This window comes from Lissotriton helveticus, chromosome 11 (assembly GCF_964261635.1).
Source record: "Lissotriton helveticus chromosome 11, aLisHel1.1, whole genome shotgun sequence".
NCBI lineage: Eukaryota > Metazoa > Chordata > Amphibia > Caudata > Salamandridae > Lissotriton > Lissotriton helveticus.
Genome location: NC_136072.1, coordinates 804,660,898 through 804,684,333, shown reverse-complemented (window position 1 = coordinate 804,684,333; position 23,436 = coordinate 804,660,898). Strand labels below are relative to the sequence as shown.

At 42.8% G+C, this 23,436-nt stretch overlaps 1 protein-coding gene across 3 annotated transcripts in view; it reads right to left on the bottom strand.

The window, feature by feature from the left end:
- Positions 1–3,354: 3,354 nt before the first annotated feature.
- The window catches only part of LOC144791978 (uncharacterized), a 385,056-nt gene continuing 364,974 nt past the window's right edge, over positions 3,355–23,436 (bottom strand). For all 3 annotated transcript variants that reach the window (XM_078666840.1, XM_078666841.1, XM_078666842.1), the window contains 2 exons: positions 10,940–11,130; positions 3,355–3,656 (listed from right to left, as the gene is read on the bottom strand). In XM_078666840.1, coding sequence (XP_078522966.1) covers positions 3,444–3,656; positions 10,940–11,130 — 404 coding nt within the window. In that variant the 3' untranslated portion in view covers positions 3,355–3,443. The remainder of the gene's footprint in view (positions 3,657–10,939; positions 11,131–23,436) is intronic.

The following is a 23,436-nucleotide window of genomic DNA, read 5'->3' as shown; positions in this document are numbered from 1 at the left end:
GTCATTTTTGTTTGCTTCATTACGTTGGCACAGCTTTAGTTCCAAATTCATATCCCTTATCTCTCGGTTATACTCTGCGCCCAAGGCCTCGGTGCTTGTGAATGGTCAGGTCTCCTGATCCTTTACTCTACAACGAGGTGTTCGTCAAGGTTGTCCCTTATCCCCACTTCTTTTTGTCCTGGCACTTGAACCATTTTTGTCCTCCATCCATAACAAGTACTCATTTTGTGGCTTCCCTTATGGTAATAATCAATTGAAACTTTCCGCATATGCAGATGATATTCTCTTATTTATTTCTAACCCAGAAGTATCTGTTCCTCCTTTATTATCTGAATACGACTCATTTTCCCTGGTTTCAGGGTATAAGATCAATTCAGATAAGACTGAAATCCTCCCTCTAACTAAAACCTGTCTTCCTCACTTTTTCTCTTCTAGGTGCTTTGCCTGGAATAGTTTGAAAATTAAATATCTTGGTATTTGGTTCTCTAACTCTATTTCTTCCTCAATTAAGTTAAATATGTCCTCAGTTTTGCCCAAACTGAAAAATCGTTCTCCACCTGGAATCCTCTTTTTCTTTCCTTGTGGGGTTGATTAGACTCCATTAAGATGATGATAGCCCCTATTCTAATATACATCTTTTCCATGTTACCCATTCATATTCCTGCAATTTACTTTAAATGTATCGACTCATCCCTTTCAAAATTTCTTTGGAAGAATAAAAAATCTAGAATTTCTCTTGCAGCTCTTCGTAAGTCCAAATCTAATGGTGGTGTTAACTTTCCAGATTTCCTTCTTAATCACAAATCCTTCTCATTACCCCAGGCCTCGAGATGGCTTTCATCAGACCTTTCCCCTTTTACTCCTATTTGGCTTTTTATTGAACAAACATTATTATTACCCTTTGCCTTTGATGAAGTGGTGCGATTCTCTGCCGAAACTCCCTATACTGTACTTCCCTTATTCAAACATACTTTTTCTCTTTTAAAACCCCTGGTTTACCCTATTACCATCAGGTGTGAATCCTTTTTAAATACTCCCATTCAGTATAATTCACTTATTCTTTTAAAGAAAAGACACATTTGTCGGAACGCTTGGAGACTAACGGGTGTCATGTGGGTTAACCAACTCTTTAATGGATTACTACCTTGCTCCTTTCCCCAATTTCAACACTCATTCCGCTGTCCCGATCCTTTTTACAGAAATGTACTACTCTCGTGGCAATCATTCTTGACCGTTAATATTCTCTTCCCTCTTCTCGTCAATCCTCTTCAATCTCGTCTTCTTAAAATTCCCACTACCCTCCCTAAAGCGTCTCTTATTTATAAATGTTTCTCCTCTCCTAATCCAGCACGCGCTAAAACTAAATTGGAACTTGCTTGGGAAGCGGACTTCGATTGCACTTGGTCTGTTGCTCTTTGGGATAAACTTTGGTCCAGATCCTTAAAAGTCTCTCGTTCTGCTTCTGTTACTCAATCTTTATTGTATCGATATCACAGACTTTATCTTTCTCCTCTTTCTTTGTCACGCTTCTTAACCTCTTCTGATTCTAAATGTTGGACTTGTGGTATTCCTAATGCTGATCTCCCTCATCTCTTCTTTTTCTGTCCTGTTGTCTCTAAATTCTGGGAAAACATTTGGTTATACCTTACTCGCATCTTTTCAATTCTGTTCCTTACTCTACAACTCTTCTCTTTTTGAGGAGTTTTTCTGAATCTTTAGACCTTCCTACACACTCACATGGTCTTTTTGATCTCATGCTTGCTCTTGCATTTCAACACATCTCATCTAACTGGAAATCCCTTACAAACATCTCCATACAAGGTCAGTGGAACACTTTATGTCATTTTCACAGACTTCTCTATGATGCCTTTGCCTCCTCCTGCAAACCAATCTGTAACACTGATCTCTTCTGGTTGCCTTTCACTTTATACCTGGATCGACTGGTCCTTAAGAAATCTCCACATATCAACTCAGAACATTTTAAACCTCCTAGAAGGATTTCGACTCTCTCCTTCTTGTCATCTTTTACAAGTTTCTTATGTGAGCATTTTTGTATTGTTCATTTATACCATTTGTTTACTGCCATAATTAGTCTTTAGTAGTCTTTAGTATTTATATTTGACAATGTTACTCCTATTCCCCTCCCACTTCATTCCTTTTGTATCCTTCTCCTTCTTTCCCCTTTTCCTCATCTTTAAATACCCATAAAATGCTTTTTTGTCTTTTTACTATTGATATTAGCATTGTTGATGGTCTATATGATGATTGAGCTTATTTTCTGTTTCTGCTGATATCTTCACATGTTAACAATTTCTTTAATAAAGCTTTTCAAACACAAAAAGACTACTGTGTGGCACGTTTCTCTCCATAGTGGCATAATGGGTGAACAATGGTGAACTGGGATGCGGCCCAATCAATGGCCTGTATCTACGATTAATTCAAACATCCCATCCATCACTTTGTTTGGGATTCAGTGGATGCCCTAAGTGCAACAGATATGATTAGACATGGGTTTCATGAGTACTCTGCCACAGGATTCAAGCTACACACACCTTACTAATGAGTCCTAAGTAGGTTGAAACCAGTCTGCGGTTGCCGGTGTAGCTGTGCTGAAAGGACCTGGTCTGGCAGTTCGGGCTGTACTTCTCCTATTGGAGCAGGGTCAAGACTGATTTGCATATGACGGCCTCTTTCTAGAGTGTCATTTTGTGTGAATAATAGAGGACTGGGTTGCGGCCATGTGTGATTTCCAAGACTGAGATTAATTCAAGCATCCCATCCATCACTTTGTTGTTCTTTCAGGCACCTGTATTCATGCTGCAGTCGCTATGGCTCCATTTTAAAATGGTGTTCTTTCTTATTCCCAGTTTAACTTCTGGTAGGGTAGACCTGCCTGATTTTATGCACTGACAAGAGGCCAGTACCAAAGTGGTTGTAGCCGTTCCTGGACCACTGCCTTACTGTGGCCGTACTGTGGTGTATCTAGAGTTCATTCACCACTTCATATACAAACTACTTATCATTCTCAATCTTACTTTCTATCTAATTAATATAGCTCTCTTCCCTATCTATTCACCATGCTACATATTTCCAATGCACAAGTACACTACACACCACATAATTCTACCCCTCACAATTCCACAACTTACAATTCCAATTCAAACCACATGATTCCACCACAAACAACATACATCCACTCCACTACATAAAAAACATAAGTAAAAAACAATATAATTTACAACGCAAATAGCTCTAACTTTCGCCAATTGCTGGACAGATTGCAATGCAAATTCTTGTTTATTATTTTCTCCAAGGCTATGACGCACCTGGATTATTTGACATCTTGTTCCTTGATTCAGGACGATCTACCTATCCTAAGTTTCCATTCTCCACCATTATTCAAGGCCTGAGTTGATTGTACTCGGTCAGGTTCGGGGATTCTATCACTTCCACAGCTGGAATTCAGAAATCGCCTCTAGTAGTTGTGGCATGTTCCACAGCTCCAAGCTGCCGGCCTTCTCAACCTTGTGGGTACATAGGTAGTAACCTGGATGCAGCACGGACTCAAACTTGCTCAAGTTCTTTTCGATACTGTGCCAGAAGATGATGCGTTTTCCGGAATCGTCATCCACATTGCCTGGAGCTTCTGCATGCGTCTGATGAGGAGGGTGGAGAGCAAGAAAGACTTAACTGTGCAGAATTTGCATCCCATAGACATATATTTAGCAAGAAACAGTAGTCTACTAAAGTTATTACCCAACCCCATTGTACTCGCGTACCCTTAACTCCCATCCCCACCATTCCTGTATGAAGCAGCATAATGTATGTGAATGAGATATAGAGGAGCCATGTTGATGAATGTTCGAGCATTTTTATCACTGGGCAGCTAAGTAGCAATAATGATAGTGAATTTAAATAGTGATGCCACGATTGTTTCTTTATGTGTGAAAATATAGTCATTGCTAGCTTTGAGGATATTATTGATCGGCTGTTGTCATGGTCACAAGGTCTTATTGAAGGTTTTGAGCTTCTTCTATGCCATTATTTGCTGTGTACACTATGATGGCTTTTGGAGTTTTTGTTGTAGAAAATGTAAATGTTCTATGATATGCATATTTATGTATATATTTTTATGTTCTATATTGTGTAATGTGGTGCTGTGACAGTACCTTTTCTTTTTTGAATTTCATGTTACCCTAGATTATGCAGCAGTCACTATTGACACACCAGTTAGCCTGACCTTCTCTTTAATTTCATTTTAACTCTAGATTATTCAGAGATGTAATGTTTTTTTAGACTCATACTTTTGAAGATCAGCATGAGAATGCAGACAACTACCTCTGCAAAATTGTGCCAGGACAGCTGTGCGTGGGTCTGGACATCCTTCACCTTATATTTTGGACTATGAAGGGGGGCCTTGGAAAGCTAAACGCTGGACCTGTGTCCCCTTAGTGATTGCAGCTAGGGCACTGGGGCAGCTATCAGCAGTCTGCAGAAGGCCTGGGGAGCTGACAACTTCCTCCATATCAACTGTAACACAATGAAAGTGACCTAGTTTATCAATTCACCTTATGGCCTATGATATGTACACATGCCAACCAGAAAGGTTAAAATCCGATAAAGGAGAATACAAAAGTATAATACGCCACCACAGCCAGGGGCGTAACACAGGCCCCTGCAGCCCCCGCGATGCAGGGGGCCCTCACCCTCCAGGGGGCCCCGTCAGCACCACACTTCTGCTGGGGAGCTCAAGATTTAGTCCGGAGGGGGCCCCTTCACGTACCCTGCAGGGGGGCCCTCTCAAGGTTCGTTACGCCACTGACCACAGCTCAATTATTAAAATGCCTGGACGCTGTCTTGAAATGGGACATAATGAGCATGACCTCAAATGAATCACACTATAAAAGCTTCATCTCACTCCTGATCCAAGCTCCATGACCGTGAGATGATTCACCAGAGAATAACAATGGGTTTTCAAATTCAGATCACATCTTGCTGGGTTGAAAGATGACATTGCATGGATTGAGTAAACATCCTTCTGAAGTAGGTCCACTTCTATCCACTCCTTAAATGAGCTGATCTCACTATATATGTGTAAATCTTCTTCACATGACTATAATGATGCGACATTTTCCACACATTGCTTAAAATTATGATTTTATGATCAGTGCATTCATATAGCATTTACATTTATCTGAAAAGACAAGAGGTTGACCTATTATTTCATTCTGGTTCTTCAAACAATATCTTTTTTTGAGAAAGATCCACCAGGATAATATTTTTACTGAGTGTCTGATGCAGTTATCATTTTTAAACTGACATTCAACTATACATGCTGTAACGGCTCTGTTTTATTCACCCTTAATGGTAGGCAAACCTTCTAGTGGTTTTTATAAGCATACTTCATGACACTTGCGAACAGGGTCAGACTCTATCAGGTACCTGCGTTCATGGTACCCACATCAGCTCTCATCAGCAGGTGAACTAATTTGTTGAATTGTAAAGGCGTACATTATGCCGTGGATGTGCAATGTCACAATCCACCGTTGTTCACAACTCAGCCAAATGAGCAGGCTAGACTTTTTAGATATTGTACACATGAGGTGATTAAGAGCAGCAAGCAAAGATTCATCGATGCTCTTGCCGCAAATGCCCAGGAAGCAGCAAGCCATGGAAACTTTAAATAACTCTACAACAAAATAAGGAAACTCTCCAGTAGATATAACAGGCCAGAAAGACCTGTTAAAGGCAAAGCTTGGGAGACAATCATGGGTAACGGAGGCCAACAATGAAGATAGGAGGAGCACTTTGAAGGGCTGCTGAATCAGCCCATACTGCAGTCTCAGCCAGACATACAGCCAGCTGACAAGGACTTGCCAATCAATGCAGCTGACCCCCAAGGAAGAACTACTGAAAACCATCAAACATATGAAAAAGGGGTAGGCAGCAGGACCTGACAACATTCCTGCGTACATGTGAATGTGCCTGTGGGACCATGAATTTAGATACATCTTTCAAGACCTAGGCTTAAATTAATTACCTACGTCAATTTCTATAAATGAACACAATGCTTTTACCAATTAAAAAAAAATGGTAGATAGACATCGTCTACATCTCTCTGCTTATGTGGCGATGATCAACACAACACATGAATAGTATGGTGTATTCCTTTTCAAAGGATGGACTTCACTTAATTTTCTGAGAATTATTAGAAACCAAGGGCCTCATTTATGAAAAGTGACGCATCGCTGCGTGAAAACAGCGATGCGTCACTTTTCACTGCGCACTCCTTGCGACACCAATGATGCGTCATATTTACAGTATGACGCATCATGGCGCAAGGAGTTACAGATACGTCAGTATTTCTGACGTATCTGTATGGCGCAAAAGTGACGCATTGCTGGAGTGTGTCACAAAAGTGACGCAACTCCAGCAATGTGTCCTTTCACCTGGGGCAAGCCCCATGTGAAAGGACCTGCGTCAGTCTTACGCCTGCTGTGAGGCAGGCGTAAGAAATTGACGCATTTGTGTCCTAGAAGTGGAACAGTGAAATCTTATAGATTTCACTGCCTCACTTCTATGACCCTTTCTTGCATCAGAACGCCCCCCCTGCATACATTATACCTGGCGCAGGTATAATGTGGCGCAGGGGTTTACAAAGTGACGTATCTACCTAGATGCGTCCCTTTGTAAATATGGTGCAACAAGGCACATTTTCATAAATGAGGCCCCAAGTATATAAAAAAAACAGTGTAAGACATACATCTAAATTCTTCCTATTAAGAACTCATAAATTTCACGTGACTCTGAGTATCACCTTACAAAATTAGAAAGCTCAAGTGACATATATGTTTAGTGGAAATGAGATGGTCTAAACAGTAGCAGAGTCCTTGCAAACCACTCAGAGCACAGTTTTTTTTCAGGGCCACTCAGTTAAAGAGTATCGAGGATAATTTATCCCGATATAGTAGCAAAACAAAGAAGGTGTTGTTAATTTGGTAAAAGCATTGTGTTAATTTAAAGAAATTGACGTAGGTAATTAATTTAAGCCTAGATCTTGAAAGATGTATCTAAATTCATGGTCCCAGAGGCACATTCACATGTACGCTCTTATATAGATTCCAGCCTCTGGTGTCCTTAACAGGATCATTCCCCTTCCCCCAAACAAACATTCCTGCTGAGGCACTGACAGTAGAAATTAAGACATCAGCAGACATGCTCTACCCCATGTTTGGAAGGATCTGGGAGGAGGAAAAGGAGCCATCAGGTTGGAAGGAGGGATATTGGGTCAAGATCCCCAAGAAAGGTGCCCTGAGTAATTGTGCAAACTATAGAGGGATAACCTTCTACCAACCCAAGGCAAAGTGCTCAACAGAGTCATCCTGAACAGATTGAGAAACAAGTCGAACTCAGTTACGAGACCAGTAGGCTGGCTTCTGCAACGATAGATCCTGTACTGACTAGATTGCAACACTGTGCATCTTTATTGAGCAATCGGTGGAATGGAACTCCGCCCTCTATTCAACTTCATCGACTATGAGAAGGCATTCAAGAGGCTGGAAAGATAGACCCTTTTGAAACTCTTTTGGCACTATGGTATGCCAGATAAACTTGTATGACTCACTAGGAACTCTTACGAGGGAATGACTTGCAAGATAGTCCATGGAGGATAACTCACAGAAGCCTTACAAGTGAGGACCAGAGTCTGCCAGGGTTGTTTGCTCTTGCCTTTTGAAGAGCAAACATTCATTCCCCATTATGGTCAGCATCAAATTGCTCCTAGTTTCCGGTCTACCATGAGCACTGACTTTTATTTTCACTTTATGCATCTTGACGCTATTCCTACTTAAAACTTAAAAAATCATATTTCTAGTTACCTCATTGGATTTCTGCCATTTTGGTGACATTTTGTTAATTCCATTTTACTCTATTTTTCTAATTTAGTTTGGGAATTTTTTTTTTTGCATTTCGACTTTATAACCAAAAATGCTAATCCATTTTCTACATTAATGATCATGGTTTACCATCTTCTATCAACCACTGTGCCTGTTGTGATTACATTGTGTGATACGAAATGGAACTGTTTTTAACAATGGGGTTATCTCACAAAGTACAATTATCCTATTTTGGTCAGATCATTCATTAATAAGTGAAGATTTTCTTCACAGTATTTTTTGCTGGTTGGAGTCCGAGCATGAGACATGAGTTGTTCTACAGTCAAAACAGTTTAATGCGGAGGTGCATATGTTACCCCCAAAAAAAAGAAAAGAAAAGAAACTTACTTGATCGCCGCCACCGCAGTCCTCTCCGTCCTGCTCTTCCTGATTCTGGGCAGGCCTCCAGACTGTACTGGGCCAATCATGACACTAAAGGAAAGTAGCCTCCTGATTGGTCTGAGCGCTTCAACATTGTGATCCCAGGCAGGCTGGGAGCCTCTGCCTACTTTCTCCAGCTCCAGCAACGCAGCTGGGGCTGGAGAAGCTACACTACACATGAGGTGTTTGACCGTCCCAAAATGGCTGGCCAAACACCTTATGCGCAGTGCACTCCCACACACAGTCTTATCCACCCTCGATCCGCTCCCAAGACTCATCAGAGTCCTGGAGGCGGGTCCAGGGGGATTAAAAAAAATGATAATAAAACGGGTAAGAAACCCTTTATGTTATTGTTTTATTTGCAGCTGGTGGTGGTGAACGGCGCTCCTCTGCCCTAATGGTGTGGCCGCTGCTGGTCGGTATTTCCTGAACTCAGTAAGAGGGTGGAAAACTATTTTGGCTCTAAGAGCTTCTATATTGGAGTGCATCCTGATTTTCTGACAAACATCTGCCGTAAGGAGGAGACCCTATGATGAAGCATGCCACTTCGGAGGGTGAAAGTCTTCCACTTCTTAAAGAATAGGTGATTGTCTTCCGTGTTCTATCTCTTACTTTTTAATTTCTAGAACTTCCTCCAGTGCCATGTTTGTTATTGCAACAAGTGTGCTGGTCATCAGTCATCACCGTTTTTTGAGGGTGAAGAAGGAATGGGTACAGTGTGAGGACATTAGAGACCTTAAAGCAACCCAGTCTAGGGCAAATTATTTCATTGATGCCAGCCATCTGCTGCGGAGTTTAGGAACCTTGAGCCCCCAAAAGCTTGCGTGAGGACTGAGAATGTTTATTTTATCCTGTCCGGTCCAAGGGCACCTAGGGTGCTCACCTCACCCCAAGAATATCCAGGGCATCTATCAGCTGCCCTTGAGCCCTGTTTACAGTTGTGAATAGGACACCGGAGCAGGCAGCTGTCATCTGCCGCAAACCTCCCTTCGCTCTTATTTTTTCAAGGAGTGAAGGTGGCCACCTGAATACAATCACATGTAATGTTCTCAATCATTGCAATGTTTTGACAAATGGGTGTCGACCGCGCTCATTTTTAGATCGAGCCTGGGCAGTACATGCGCTTCTCTGTGAGGCATGCTGTATTCAGGTAGGGGCTTGAAGCTCCGTCCCACTCTCCACACACATTTTTCATTGGCTTGTGTCATTGTCCACTGTAAACTGTGGCTGTTCATTTGTCAATAGGCTTAGTAGTCCCTCCTTACCACCGTCTTGTCTAATTTTGCAGTCATCCCATGGTGACAGTCCCTATTGTTGTTACTCTGTAGTGTTCAATTACAGCCTCCGAGCACTATTTTCCCAAATAGCTATGTCCTGCCTGCTGTTGCAGGCAAGACACGCTCTCTCCTAACGCTTTTTAAAAAATGTTACAGTACAAACACATTTGCAATGTAATAGGTCTCGCATTTGCGAGAGTTTAAGCTGTTCCATCTATTAGTTCACCCTCTGTAAGGCTCAGCCAATGAGAGGAAGACATGTGGACCCGGAAGATTGGTAGATCTTCCATCAGAGCTCAAGGGCAGACTCTTTATCAGCATGAGCCATGGAAATCAGTTGTGGCAGAAGTTGTGTGACACCCTCACTTTTGACACACACAATACAACATATAGCACTGTACACGCAAGCCGAGGGCACTATGGAAGGTTCAGACCTCTGGATGCTGAATGTATGTGCTTCTGAGAGGTGCCCCTACTGTCAGACACAACGACAGGAGGTAACAGAGCAGACTGCTGAGCTACTCTTCTTTCTCCCTCTGAGTTGGTGGAAATCTGCCCAATATGGCCTAGCCCATCCGTGGGACCGATCAGTGCTGGATAACTGCAAAGAAAACCTATATTTTCTACTGAAGGAAGGGAATAACTGTAGGGGAAATAAAATTAATCTGAGCACTGCCGGCATATAAATGGGTACAACTCAAATGAGGAGATAAGAGGCCAATTTTGCAACTGCAAACTCTGCTATTTGCAAAAATCACGGGGCTTGCGACTGCAAAAAGGCGTTTTTTGCTATTACTCAACTAATTTTGCAAGTCGGAAAAGCCTTGCCGACACACAAAATGGGTTCGTTTTTCACTCCAAATTGCAATTAGCAGAGGGCGTGAAGGGGGGCTCCGCCTATCTGTAAGTCACAATGGAATGTATCAATGGCTTTTGATTGCAACTGCAGTCAGAATTAACTGATGAGTTACTGACATCTCAAAGGATGTGGTGTCTCCTTGTATCACCTTTCTCTTTGTGAATGCTGTTGACAGACTTGGGGGAAGAAGATAGTACTCAATAGAGCCCGGCTCCTTTCAGTAACAATAGCTGCCTTGAAGAATCCTGATGTATTTTCGCTCCTGGAATATTGTATCCCTGCTTCCAACCTCTATTGTTCCCACTGCTGGTTAACTGCTAAATTATATGATGTATATCACTCATTTATTTTGTTTTGTTTGATATATGATTGACCTTTACTTTACTGCAGGCTTAAGAGGGTGGGAGCCTTTAATTTTCCATACAGAATAATGCTTCTCTCCACTCACGTTCTGCACTAGAAATAGAACCCCCACCACCACCATTTACCTCCAAAGTCAACGAGGGTGGGGTCCCTGCCCCGCATGCCAGGTAGCTGTCTGTCCCTGACAAATTCAGAGCAACTCCAATCCTGTTCACCCTGCCCAGTAAGTTCTTCGGGCTGGAGGGTGATTCTAAGGCGGGGCGAAGTTCGCGTAGATCGCCTCCATCAGATGCGTACATGTGGATGTCTAGCGTATCTGTGAAAAAAGAGATTAACACAGAGAGTCACTACTCCAGCTCTTTGAGGGCTGTAGGCTACCATACAGGAACCCTCTTTTGGTGTGTGGATCTGGCAGATGGGGGGGCCAGGAAAAAACAAATGACCTGTAGGGTAATATGAGTGACGGACTTTCAGACAAGCCTCTCATTGGGCCATTATACCGTGACGTTAAACTCTGGAGAACACCGTGCTATTGGTACCCCCTGGGTCTACTGAGTGACCATTTCCATCACCAGGGAGCTGAAATTCCCTGTCCTCCTGAAAGATGTCATCCCACACCACGTCACGAGCGGTGATGGAAGGAAGAGGCATTGATTTCACTGCATTAGCATGTCTCAGGCATTATTTCCCAGTACGTTTATCACATTTAAATGTTCACTAACACAATATGACCCTAATGGAGACAAAAATCATGTTTTGGGAAATATTATGCTTTTCTCTTTTTCCCCTTATATGTGTGGGCTGCAAATACCTGACATCGTGTCAGTCGTGGCTCGTGGAGAGTAAGAATTTCTGGACTACTCTTCTAGGTGCCTAACTCTTAAGACAAAGGTATTTATATTTGGAACGGTTTGCACTGCACATTTTAACCTGGTCTTATTTTCAGCACTTTGAATTCTGAGACGTTTTATCTGGTTTACATATCAGGGGGAATCGACCCAAACAATAATGCAAGTACCCACGTAGACCCCCTAGGAAATCAATAGGATCCTTTGCTCCAGAAGAAGCTCCCTGCACAATCAGGCAGCGAAACGTATCGACCCAACATTAAAACAAACGCCACATTTAACGCATTTTCAACATATGTTAGCCTACACAATTTAAAGTAGTATAGTGTTTCCTGGACACGTTCATAAGTGTTTACTCCGTACCTGATCTTTAATAATAGGGTCCTCTCAGACACAGTCATTGAGTGCACTACCCACACACAGCTGGCAGGTTTCCAGGACAGGCAGGAGAGGCCCACCTTACCCAGCGCAGAGACACACACAACCAGCATGACCACCTAGAACCATTCAAACTAGTTCCAAATTAATAGTATGTCAGGAAATATACCGATGATGAGAAGCTGTGGCAAAATGCAACAGATCTGTGCACCCACCGGTCACTCCACGATGCAGCACTTACCCTTACCACATACCTGAACCATGTATTTTGAAGCACCCAACTGCTTTGACCTGGGTGACACAAATGGGAAAAACATTTTTCACCCTTCTGATAGTAGTAAGAGATACTTGAACTTCTGATAACTCACTTAGGAGCATACTATGTATAGCCTTCATTTGTTTTTAGGGCCACATGTGTTCTGATACTTTAGGGAGAGAGTGCATTAGTTCTCTGTTCCTCGCACACCTTTGAATATAGAGAATTCTTACTACTCCAGGACTCGACAAGCAGCATCTCGGCCAAAATGACTTTTTTCTTATGCTGAAAGACAGTGAAATTTAGAACTTAAATATGGCATTGGTGGCCCTGTCCAAGAACAAAACTATATTTTCAACTGCAGCAGCAACAGTCAACTTAGATCTATTGTGCTAGATGGTAGCATACCACCACGGGTCAGGCCTTCTGTACTAAGGTGGCATCTCCAAGCCAGGCAGAGCAAGCTCTATTGAGCCCTGACATTATGGGCCCAATCCATAGAACTAACTTAAGACAAAATACTAAACTTACTACTTTTGGTATTCACAAAAGGTATTTAGCAGTAGTAAAGTTAGGATTTTGTCTTAAGTCTGCCTTAAGTCTGTTTTAAGTCTGTCCCAAGTTTGTCTTAAGTCTGTCCCAAGTTTGTCTTAAGTCTGTCTTAAGTCTGTCTTAACTCAAACTTAAGTCAAACTTAAGACAAAATCCTAGCTTTACTACTACTAAATGTAGTGGGACAAACTCAAGACAGACTTAAGACTGACTTAAAACAGACTTAAGACAAACTTAGGACAGGCTTAAGACAAACTTAAGACAAACTTAAGACAGACTTAGGACAGACTTAGGACAGACTTAAGACAGACTTAAAGACAGACTTAAAGACAGACTTAAGACAAAATCCTAACTTTACTACTACTAAATGCCTTCTGTGACTACCAAAAGTAGTAAGTTTAGGATTTTGTCTTAAGTTAGGTCTGTGAATCGGGCCCTTACTCTTTAGTGACCCTTGTCAGAAAGGGATTCAAACATTCTGGACCTTCCTGACATTTGTGCAGGTGTACGTGGACAGGAAGCCCCCATTCCTGGTAGTGTTTGCTCAATCTTCCCCTGTACCAAGTGAACTCTCAAACACTCCATCTTATCTAAGACCTACAGTAAGAACACATTCGAGGGGCCCCATGACAGACAGTGGCTAGGGCCCCCTCGTGGTGGTTGAGGGTGTTTGCCATCGCTATCCTGGTGTCTGTCCTAGTATGGATCTGCAAACTGGGCAAAATCCACCCTTTACAAGCTTGACCCAGAGTAGCAAAGGCGAGCAGTCAATATGTCTCAGGGAGGTAATGAGGGGGTAAGAGACTCATAACTCAAAAATTCACACAAGAGGCTCATTGTTGCATTTTAAAGCGCTGCGCAGAGCTTGTCTTTACAAAACAGATAAGTTTCTTGATCACAACATAACTTACTATGGTACATACAGAATAATTAAATATGCAGGGATGCCCTATAGTCTCAGGGTTCCATACAGAAAGAAAACTTTGGGGAAATGACAATTAAAGTTCAAGTGCGGCTTGCTGTGTGCAGCAGGACAGCTTCCTAGCATTCTGTGACCCACAGTTCAATCTATACTAAATGACTTTCCCCTTCTGGTGTAGGGATAGTAATATTCGATAATTACCAAGGGGAGGTGTGCTGATCGGGGAGGCAAGTGTGAGCTGTCACACCAGGGCTCCCTTTGGCAACCCTGCCTCCTAAAGCTGGCCAGCAGTCACAGCAGCAACTTCACAAAGAGACCTCCAGCAGATGGCTCTAGCGATCACGGTGGAAGGATTTCCTCCTCCGGACCAGGGCACTAGTGTGATCGCTGAAGTCAGCATTGGACATCTGCGTCTTTTTCAATGGCTTTCTCTACATCGGGCAGCCTTTACTTTGCAGTTGACACTGGCAAGTTAAGACACAACGGCCCAGATTTAGTAAGGCCTTGCATGGGGTTTGCATTGGTTTTGTAAAACAAACCCGATGCAGTTGAAGTTCTGAAACAAACTTGGATTTACATTGGATAGTATCGGAAAGTAAGGCAAAGTTGCGCAATGCACAGCTTCGAATTACTTAGCATCATTTGGGCATTCCATGGGTGGTACATAGGCGTTTTCATGCAACTACGAATGGGATTAATGCAAATTCCTTTCTAAAATGCATTGTAGAGAGGGATTTGCACGCTCAAATCAAGGTTATTACTCCTCAAGGCAGGTGTAAAGAGGAGAAATATTTTAATTTCTCCTTTTTTTACCGTTGCATGTGTGCTGCACTATATAGTAAAAGAAAAAGTTTTCCCTTCAGTCTAAATCTATATGAAGGCCAATAGCGCCTCCAAAGTCAGTCCTTATGCAACATACCTTTCATACCATTCCAAGCATATTAAAGCACTTACAAAGAAAAATGTATGCAAAAGACTGTGTTTATCACTAATTAAAAACAAATATCATGACACAATATTTCATTATAATTTCTAAAACCATTACATAAAAACACATACATAAAGGAAAATCATATCATCTGGCTACAACAGTCCTCCAGGAGAAAAGACATAGACAACAAACTATGTCTTGTAAGTGTTAATTTGGATCCTATTTTGACAACAGAGGGCATAGATCTTAGTTCCCTGTCACCAAAACACTGTTGAACCTTCCAAATTTAACAGAAAAGTAGAGCGTCAATGCGTTACATTGGTATATTTTCAATAAAACCACCTTCATCAGGACAAAAGTAATTTGTTTCTCCTTAAAACGGTTTTGTCTCACCTAATATGAGACAAAGCCAAAACATTCTTTTTAATCACTATCATTTTCGCAAAGTATTTTTGAACAGAGCTGAATACTGATTTAAATTCATGAAGCAATAAACAACAAAATGATTAATAAACACAATAGTCAATGACATAATCAATTCACAGTCCGTACATCAAAACATTAAAAAGAACACCACTTAATAATCATAAAAAGATATTAAATACTATATTTATACACGTTCTATCACAACCATGTAGTAATGTTCTTTGTAAGTGCTCCACTATATAGCCTTAAAACCTAATTTTTATACTGGAAGAGACAACCTCTATTACAAAACCTATGCTTTGGTGAAAGCGAACATCCTTGGTAAAGGTGTGTGCATTGGTAAATGGCTGACAAAAGTGCGCCAGTGCACGGAGAGTGGACACCAGCGCCCCATCCTAGAAGACATGGCGCTGTCCTGTTCTCCCTTTCTTGCAAAGCAGCGTAGCAAGTTTAGTTGCTGTACTGCACTACATTATGTTTTAGCAAATCTGGCACAACATCTCCTTAGTAGGAATTGACTCTGGATTCGAGCGGGCAGACGATGGGATCCCAAGCACTTCACTGGTTTCCTCAGTACCCTCCCTTGTTTCCTCTGCCCCTCCTGGGCTGCTCCTCCCACCAGGTAGGCAGACTGTTGCGGGACAAGCATATCTTGCCTAGTAGACTTTCAGATCATGCACCAGAGTAAGTGTTGTTAGCAGGGGCCTGTCGTCCCGTGAGGCATATAGCGCTTCAATGTGTGGATGCCGAAAGATCAGGTCCTATCTGACACAGTGGAGGAATATTTTGAGGTTTATGTCCCATCACTGACATCCCCCTCCATCCTGTGAGAGGCGCTTAAAACTGTGCTAAGAGGGGAAGCCTTATCCTATGTTAGGGGGAAGGATAGGGACCAAGAGAAAGCGATCACAGATTGTGAGGCTTGGATACTATCACTTGAACAAACTGTAGTTGGGGGGGTCACAGAGACAGGAGACAGACATCTAGGGAAACTTAGACACGTACAAAAGTCTATGGATAAGTCTAAAATGACCTGGAAAGTATCCAGATACATACGTTATGAGCAGGGAAATAAGACAGTTGAACTGTTCTACTGCCTGTCCCAAAGAGACTAAGCTGCTGTTATTTGAGCCACTCTCAACACGGATGGCCATAGGATCATAGACTAGCTAGAGATAGAAGAGGTCTTTGCAACCTATCACAGAGAGCTGATCTGGAAAACAGCCCCTTCATTCACAGAGGGATTGGAACCCACAGCAAGTGATATATCATCAAGGTGCTTACATGGAGGACCACAAGTAGCTCAATCAATCAATCAATCATAGCATTTGTAAAGCGTACTACATACCCGTGGGGGTCTCAAGGCGCTGGGGTGGTACACTGCTACTGTTCAAAGAGCCAGGTCTTGAGGAGTCTCCTGAAGGTTAGGAGGTCTTCAGTCTGCCGTAGGCTGATGGGTAGGGTGTTCCACGTCTTAGTGGCGAGGTGGGAGAAGGATCTGCCACCGGTGGTAACTCTTCGGATGCGGGGGACGGTGGCGAGGGTGCAGTCTGCGTAGCAGAGCTGGCCGGCGGGGTGTAGAGGCTGAGTCGGCTGTTGAGGTACTCAGGTCCGGTGTCGTGGAGTGCCTTCTGTGTGTAGGTAAGGAGCTTGAAGGTTATCCTCTTGTTGATGGGGCCAAACAATTTTTTTAGGGGAAGTCCAAAAAACTACAATGGACACCTCCTGGGGTAAAATTCTGGGTCCAGATGGCATGCCTATAGAACTGAGAAACGATTTTCATCTTTGCTTTCTCCCACCTACTGGGCTTCTTTGAGGAAGCAGGACAGACCGCCTCACTTCCGGAGGACCTTCCGGGGCAACAATGGTCACCATCCTTAAGCCATATGGAGATAAGAAGAATGTGGGTGGCACAGAACTATTTCCTTGCTTACTATTGAGAATTACTGGCTGGCAAAGATTCTAGCTATGAGACTGGGTCAGTTGATGCTCACATTGGTATATAATAATAATAATAATAATAATAATAACCTTGAATTTGTAAAGCGCACAGCTACCTCTGAAGTGGTTTCCCGGCACTGGGGCCCATGGGGAAGATTAAGCGAACTATTGCCAGAGTCACATGGTGCTGGGCTGATCTGCTGCTGGAGCCGGGGATCAAACCGTGGTCCGGAGTCAGACACCCTCGCCGCTGCTCCACACCTGAGGACTAAAACTATTTAATGCCTGCGCAGGATTCAGGTGGTATTTACCAGTTACCCCAAAAGCAAGGTACGGCAAACATGCTATTGGTAGACTACCAGAAGGCCTTCAATACTGGTCATTGGCCCTTCTTATTTCATATTCCTGAGAAAATTAACAATTGCCCCCACTATTTGACTTGTGGGTGCACTTTATGACGCTCCTTCTGTGCAGGAAAGGGTCAACGAGGCACTGTCCAACCACTTCTCTATAGAGTGTGGTACCAGGGAGGGATACCAGCTCTCTCTGCTCCTGTTTGCCTTGGCTATTGAGCCATTAGCAGAGTGGATCAGAAGAGATGTACAGTTAGAAAGGCCCTCTTGGCCGAGTGGACGTGAGAATAAGATATCCCTGTCTGTGGACGATGTTATTCTTTTATTACACAGCCCACAGTCCTCCCTCAAGCGCCTGGCCAGAATTGTTTAGGTACATAGAGAGGGGTCAAAACTAAAGGTAAACTGGAATAAATCAACATACATTCAATACCTCCAGAAAATCAGGCAGAAACCAGAGCGTAACACACTAAGTATTAGTCCAAAAAGTTAGTACTTAGTTGCTCCTCATCCCAATATTCCGCTGCCATGGGCACTACTGCAGCCTTGTGCAGAAAAAGTTAATCAATCCGGTTCGAAGGGAGCACACTCCAAAGGTTAATAAAAAAAGAGTTTCAATGTCCAAAAAGAATCCTGCTTTTTTTCATCCAATTCTTAGAATAAATATGGAAAATAGCCAAAAGAGCCAGCGTGTTTCGTTCCTTAAACATATATTGGAACTTCTTCAGGGCACAACATTATAATTGTTTTGTTCTAAAAGTTCAATGGGCATTCCATATTTTGATTTCACAGTAGTTTTGTGAAGCTGCCCCAAGAAAGCAGGGCAGAGCAGAGAAAATAAAGACCCTTCTGCACACACATAGAAAACGACCTGATGGGGATTACTGGGGTGCTGGCTCCCCATGAAACACTGCATGCTGACGGAGGCGATCACCAAGTAAGCAGGTGGCCAAATATCTGTTAATGCACCAGCACAGAGCCAGCCTATTTCTGTATATAGATTCTTCATCTTCTAGATCGCCTAGGTAATGGATGTTAACTTCGAGCTGAAAGATAGCCACTTATGGCCCAGTCCAACTCCACAGTGATTAGGACCCCTGTAAGTGCTCTTTAACCGATTCTCAATATGCGGACTCACCCTGGTTCTTGTCAACACAAATTCAGAACTCGTTGGCCTGGTCTTCACCCAATAAACTTACATATGCTGCTTACTGACAAAAAGATCCCTAAGGGCAAACCCACCTGCTCCTTCCCGATGCTACAGAATGCAATGTTTAGCCTGTTTCTCTAGCCTGTGCCATAGCATAGCACACACCAGGCACTCTTTTAATCTTTACCCACATTCATTCATCCATACATTCACCTTGTCAAAGAAAACCTCTGCAATAGACTTCCACTTGATCATTTTGCATTCCAATAGTCCACTTATATTTTCCAGTTAGGTCTTTTGAGACACCAAACATGCAGCTGACACTGCTCCACCCCACCAACCTTTTAAATGAAACTTGCTACTCTTCGCTGACTTACCTTGCTAGCTGTTGTCTATGTTTACAGATGAAAACAAGTTTTCCCTTCATTTTCAATCACACCTTATGTTGATTTCTTAGGAAAAGATGAAGGTTTTACCTTACCAGTAATGGTGTAAATTACAGCACAGCATAGATTCCAGCTGGTGCTACAAGGAGCACTGGCATTGCAGAATTGGTCTGTGTCCCGTAGTGGTCCTCACATATCAGAGCCACACACTTGTATGACCTCAAAAGGTCAAGGAGTGAGAGCGTTGTAGCATTACCTAGCATTTACTGCATCCCTAAAACTTCAAGCCCTCATTTTCATTCACCTGTGTACCACAGTTGTAGGCCCTCTCAAGGCATGGTAAAAAAGTGACTCCTACTGAATTGTTTGTAGCCCCCCTTGGATTTTTTACTCGGTGAACTTCACAATCCATAGCATTTTGGAGGAGTCCTATGTTCTGCTGGGATGTATGACATTACAACGCATGCTTTTACCACGCATGCTTTTACATCGCAAGTTTTACAACGCATGCCTTTACAACGCATAGCGCTTTGGGGTGCTGGATAGTGAATAGTTTAATTTACTATTCCAACTCCAGTCCCAGTGGATAGTAGGGAAGGTGTTGGATAGTAAATTAAATCTGTTCCCTATCCTAGAGCGCCCCCCAGCGCAATGCGTTGTAATGGTTTGCGTTGTAAAAGTTGCGATGTAAAAGCATTGCGTGGTAAAAGTTGCGTTGTAAAGGATGTTTCCCGTTCTGCTGACATGTTCTAGCAAAGCACTAGGCTATGCTATCCTGCATATGCACCATACGTGGGCACTGTCCCCTCACATAAGGGTACAAAGAGTTTAGTGGTTAGTGGAAGCTGATTCTAGGTTCAGGAGTACCGGTAGCCCTGGAGGAGAGAAGACCTGCTCCCTTCAGTCCATACTTGCCCCGTTGTGTGTACTATGTCTGTGTTTGTTTCTGTGTGTCTATGTGTGCTTTTACACATGTGCTGGGTGGATTGTAGGCCATGTGCAGTGTAAATCGTTCCCTACAAAGGATAATGGGATTGTTGCACAAAATAATGGGGTCACTTCAGGATGTCTCTGCACCCCAGAAACCTCATGATTTCCGGGTATAATGGGGAACATACATCCACATCTTTTGAAGCTCATGAAGTCTGCCCAGCAACATCACACGATCTGCCCTTGTCTGGTGTGTTCTGCTGGGTTTCGCTTTGCAACCATGGGATCTGCTATTGAATATTTAACTGAACTTGTGAATATCAGAAATGTTTTATCAGTTTGGCCTGCTTCTTCCCTTTAATAAAACAATGATCAAATGCAAGTATTCAAAGATTCATTCAGCCCAATGTGGAGAAGGGTTTCAATTTTAATGTAAGCTTCTTTATTGGCTTTCTTGGCTTCTCGTCAGTGCCTCCAACTTAGTATTATAACTTGCCTAGAACTCAAGGAGAAACTCTGCCGAAGTAGCACAGGGGACATTTTTCAGGATCGGAGATATTTTGTTCTTTTCATCAAGACTAAGACAATGCTTAGGACTATAGCTGCTGATTGATCTATCCAAGTAGAAGAAGAGAATGCTGTATTGCTTAGAGTGTGGAGATGATGCTAGCCTCTGGCATAGATGACATGAGCAAAGCCCACCAGACTGAATCATTCATGGAGATCATTTCATGGACATGAGAGGATCACAAATCGCGAGTATCTTGCGGATAATTTGATTCAACCAAAGACACTGCATTTACTGCAAGAGGGTCGCAGATGTTCCAGGACTTTAAGCGGGATTTGTATTGTGTGATGTTATGATTGATTAAAATCGAATAAAGCTTATTTGACTGACAGAGTGTGATGCGCCTCCATGTACGAAGTTGGTTTCATCCTATATCTGGTCCAAGACGGATACAGATTTTCCCCCTTCATCCTGGATAGTAGAATAGCATCATGTTGACTGAGGCTGATGGCCTTGATTTTGTAACCAATGGTTCCTTCACTACAGTCCTTTTGGTTTTAAAGATCTCGGGGTTCATGTGTGCGAATAGATCCCAACATTAAACGTCAGTATCCAAGCTCCGACTATGAATGGGCAGGTCCAGTGATGTTGCCACCAACCAAAAATCTCAACCAATGCTCGCCATTTTTTCATCTAAGCCCATGCAGTTTGCTGCTTCCTAGACAACTACTTTGTGCGCTAATTCTAGTTCCAGCACTACCAAAGTAAATTTTGATGTCACTGGCTTTGTAAACTGTCAGGATCTCTGATTAGTCTCATGAACTGCGTTGGTACCTCTGAAGCCCTCAAATGGACCCCCTGCGATAGAGATAATTGGGCACTTCAAGAACATTGACCCTGTGGCACTTTGAAAACAGCTCCCTTACAACCCAACAGCAAAATCCAATTCGGTTGAGAGTCCCAGGTCACCTGGAGCAGGTGTTTAGGCATTTTTGGTACATTCTCGTATGGGTGAACTGAGGGCCTTTGAGAAAGTGGGGTAATGGGTGAGCTGACCATTTAAAAAAACAGGGATGCTTTGTATCATTTTGTCATGCCCTTTTGGCCCACTGACTTAGCACTGTAAACAAATTGTAGAATACCAGAGACCCCGAAAGTGTTTGAGGCTTTCCAATCTTCTACAAAATCCTACTAACCTCATAGAATAACATAGGCAATTAAAATCTACGTTATTTGTAATGCTGCACCTTACTGTGTGACCACTCAGTTTATATATGGAGGGTCACAATCGCATCTTGGGCCAGAACACCAAAGGATCTTCTAGTTTTTAATTTGTAGGTACTCTTATTTCCTGTGATTTAATGAAGGGCCTATTCCTTGTAAAAAAAAGTTACTTTTAAAGGACGCCGAATAGTTGTGGCCCATCAACAAGATTACCCACCACGGATAGTGTACTCCAACCCTGATGATTCAGGACCCAGAGAAAATGTACCATAGTGCAGTTATGCTGTTGATGTCACCAGGGTGTTAGCACTTACAGAGCCAGATTACCAAATAGGCAATGTAGGCACCAGCCTATGGGCCACACTAATTTTAGGGGCCCACCGGCATCGCAATCGTACAAACTCATTTTTGAAAATATGATGCAATCAATGTCCCCAAATGTTATGAGCAGGGGTGCTCCTCCACTAAGATGGAGGAGCATCGCCCCACTGCTCTCAGGGGGGAACCAACTTTACAACACGGTCGTTACAACGACCGCGTTGTTATAACACAATGCCATTACTACGCAAGTCATTGCATCGACTTGCAGTAGATGATGCTCTAACATAAGAAATAGTATATTTTACTATTCCAACACCGTCCTTACTGTTGCAGAGGCTGGAGTTGGAATAGTAAATTAAATTATTCCGAATGTTAGAGCGCCATCTGCTGCAAGACGATGTAATGACTTGCGTTGTAATGGCATCGCATTCTAACAACGCGGTCGTTGTAACAACCGTGTCGTTAAGGAGCGCAATGTGATTGGATGTGTTGTAGCATGCTATATTCCTCTCAGAGCAGTAGAAAAGGGAAAATAAAATGATAATAACCAGGTTATTATCATTTTATTTTTCATTTCTGTGCGGCTGGGTTAGGGCGGGGCGGAGCAGGTGGCTCAGGGAGGAAGAGTGGACTGTGCACACTAAAGGGCTTATTTCCAAGCTCCTTACACTGCCAGTACATCACTTTTTCCCATATTAAAAGTGACGCACCAGCGGCTCAAGGGGCTCGTAAATAAGCCCCTAAGTGTGCAGGACTGCTTGGCCGGCCGTCTCGGGCGGCCAAACAGTCCTGCACACTTTGCATGTTCCTCAGCCGGGCTGCATTACAGCTTGGATAGAGAATATGCACAGGCTCCCTCTCCCAGTACGGCGCTCAGACCAATCACAACGCTGCATTGAAGCATTGTGATTGGCTCAGGGGAGCCTGTGTTCTTCCGAACTCTTCAGCAATTAGGGAGACGAGACAGAGGAGACCGTGGCGTAAAGAGGTAAGAGTTTTCTTTTTGTTTCTCAATATTTTGTTCCCCCTCTTTCCCTCCCCTGTTCCCAGCCAGCCACCACTGGTTATGATATGAATTTATAGGTGTATCTTGATAATCAGCGCTACTGGTGAACAAACCTTTTCGTAGTTAAAACTACTGAAAAATTGTCATCGATATTCAATTACACAAGAACGACTAAAATCACTTGTCATTATGACCACTGAATACAACGCCTTGCAAAAGGTAGACTTCCAAGATATCCTGAAGGATTCCACTTCAAACAAATTGAGGAAAATGAATATTTAAAGTTTTGTAAAAAATGTTTTTGTTTAACAACATTAATAATTGTTAATGTTTAGTTTTGTGCAAAAAAAATTGGTTTATTAATATTGTTGGTTGGTAAAATTAAAAACATGGGGGCATATTATCTAGGAAGTGGCGGAATTTGCTTAGCGCCCCTCATCGCCACTTCGGAAGCACCGGGCTGTACCATATGTGTGATGCTTCATGCAGC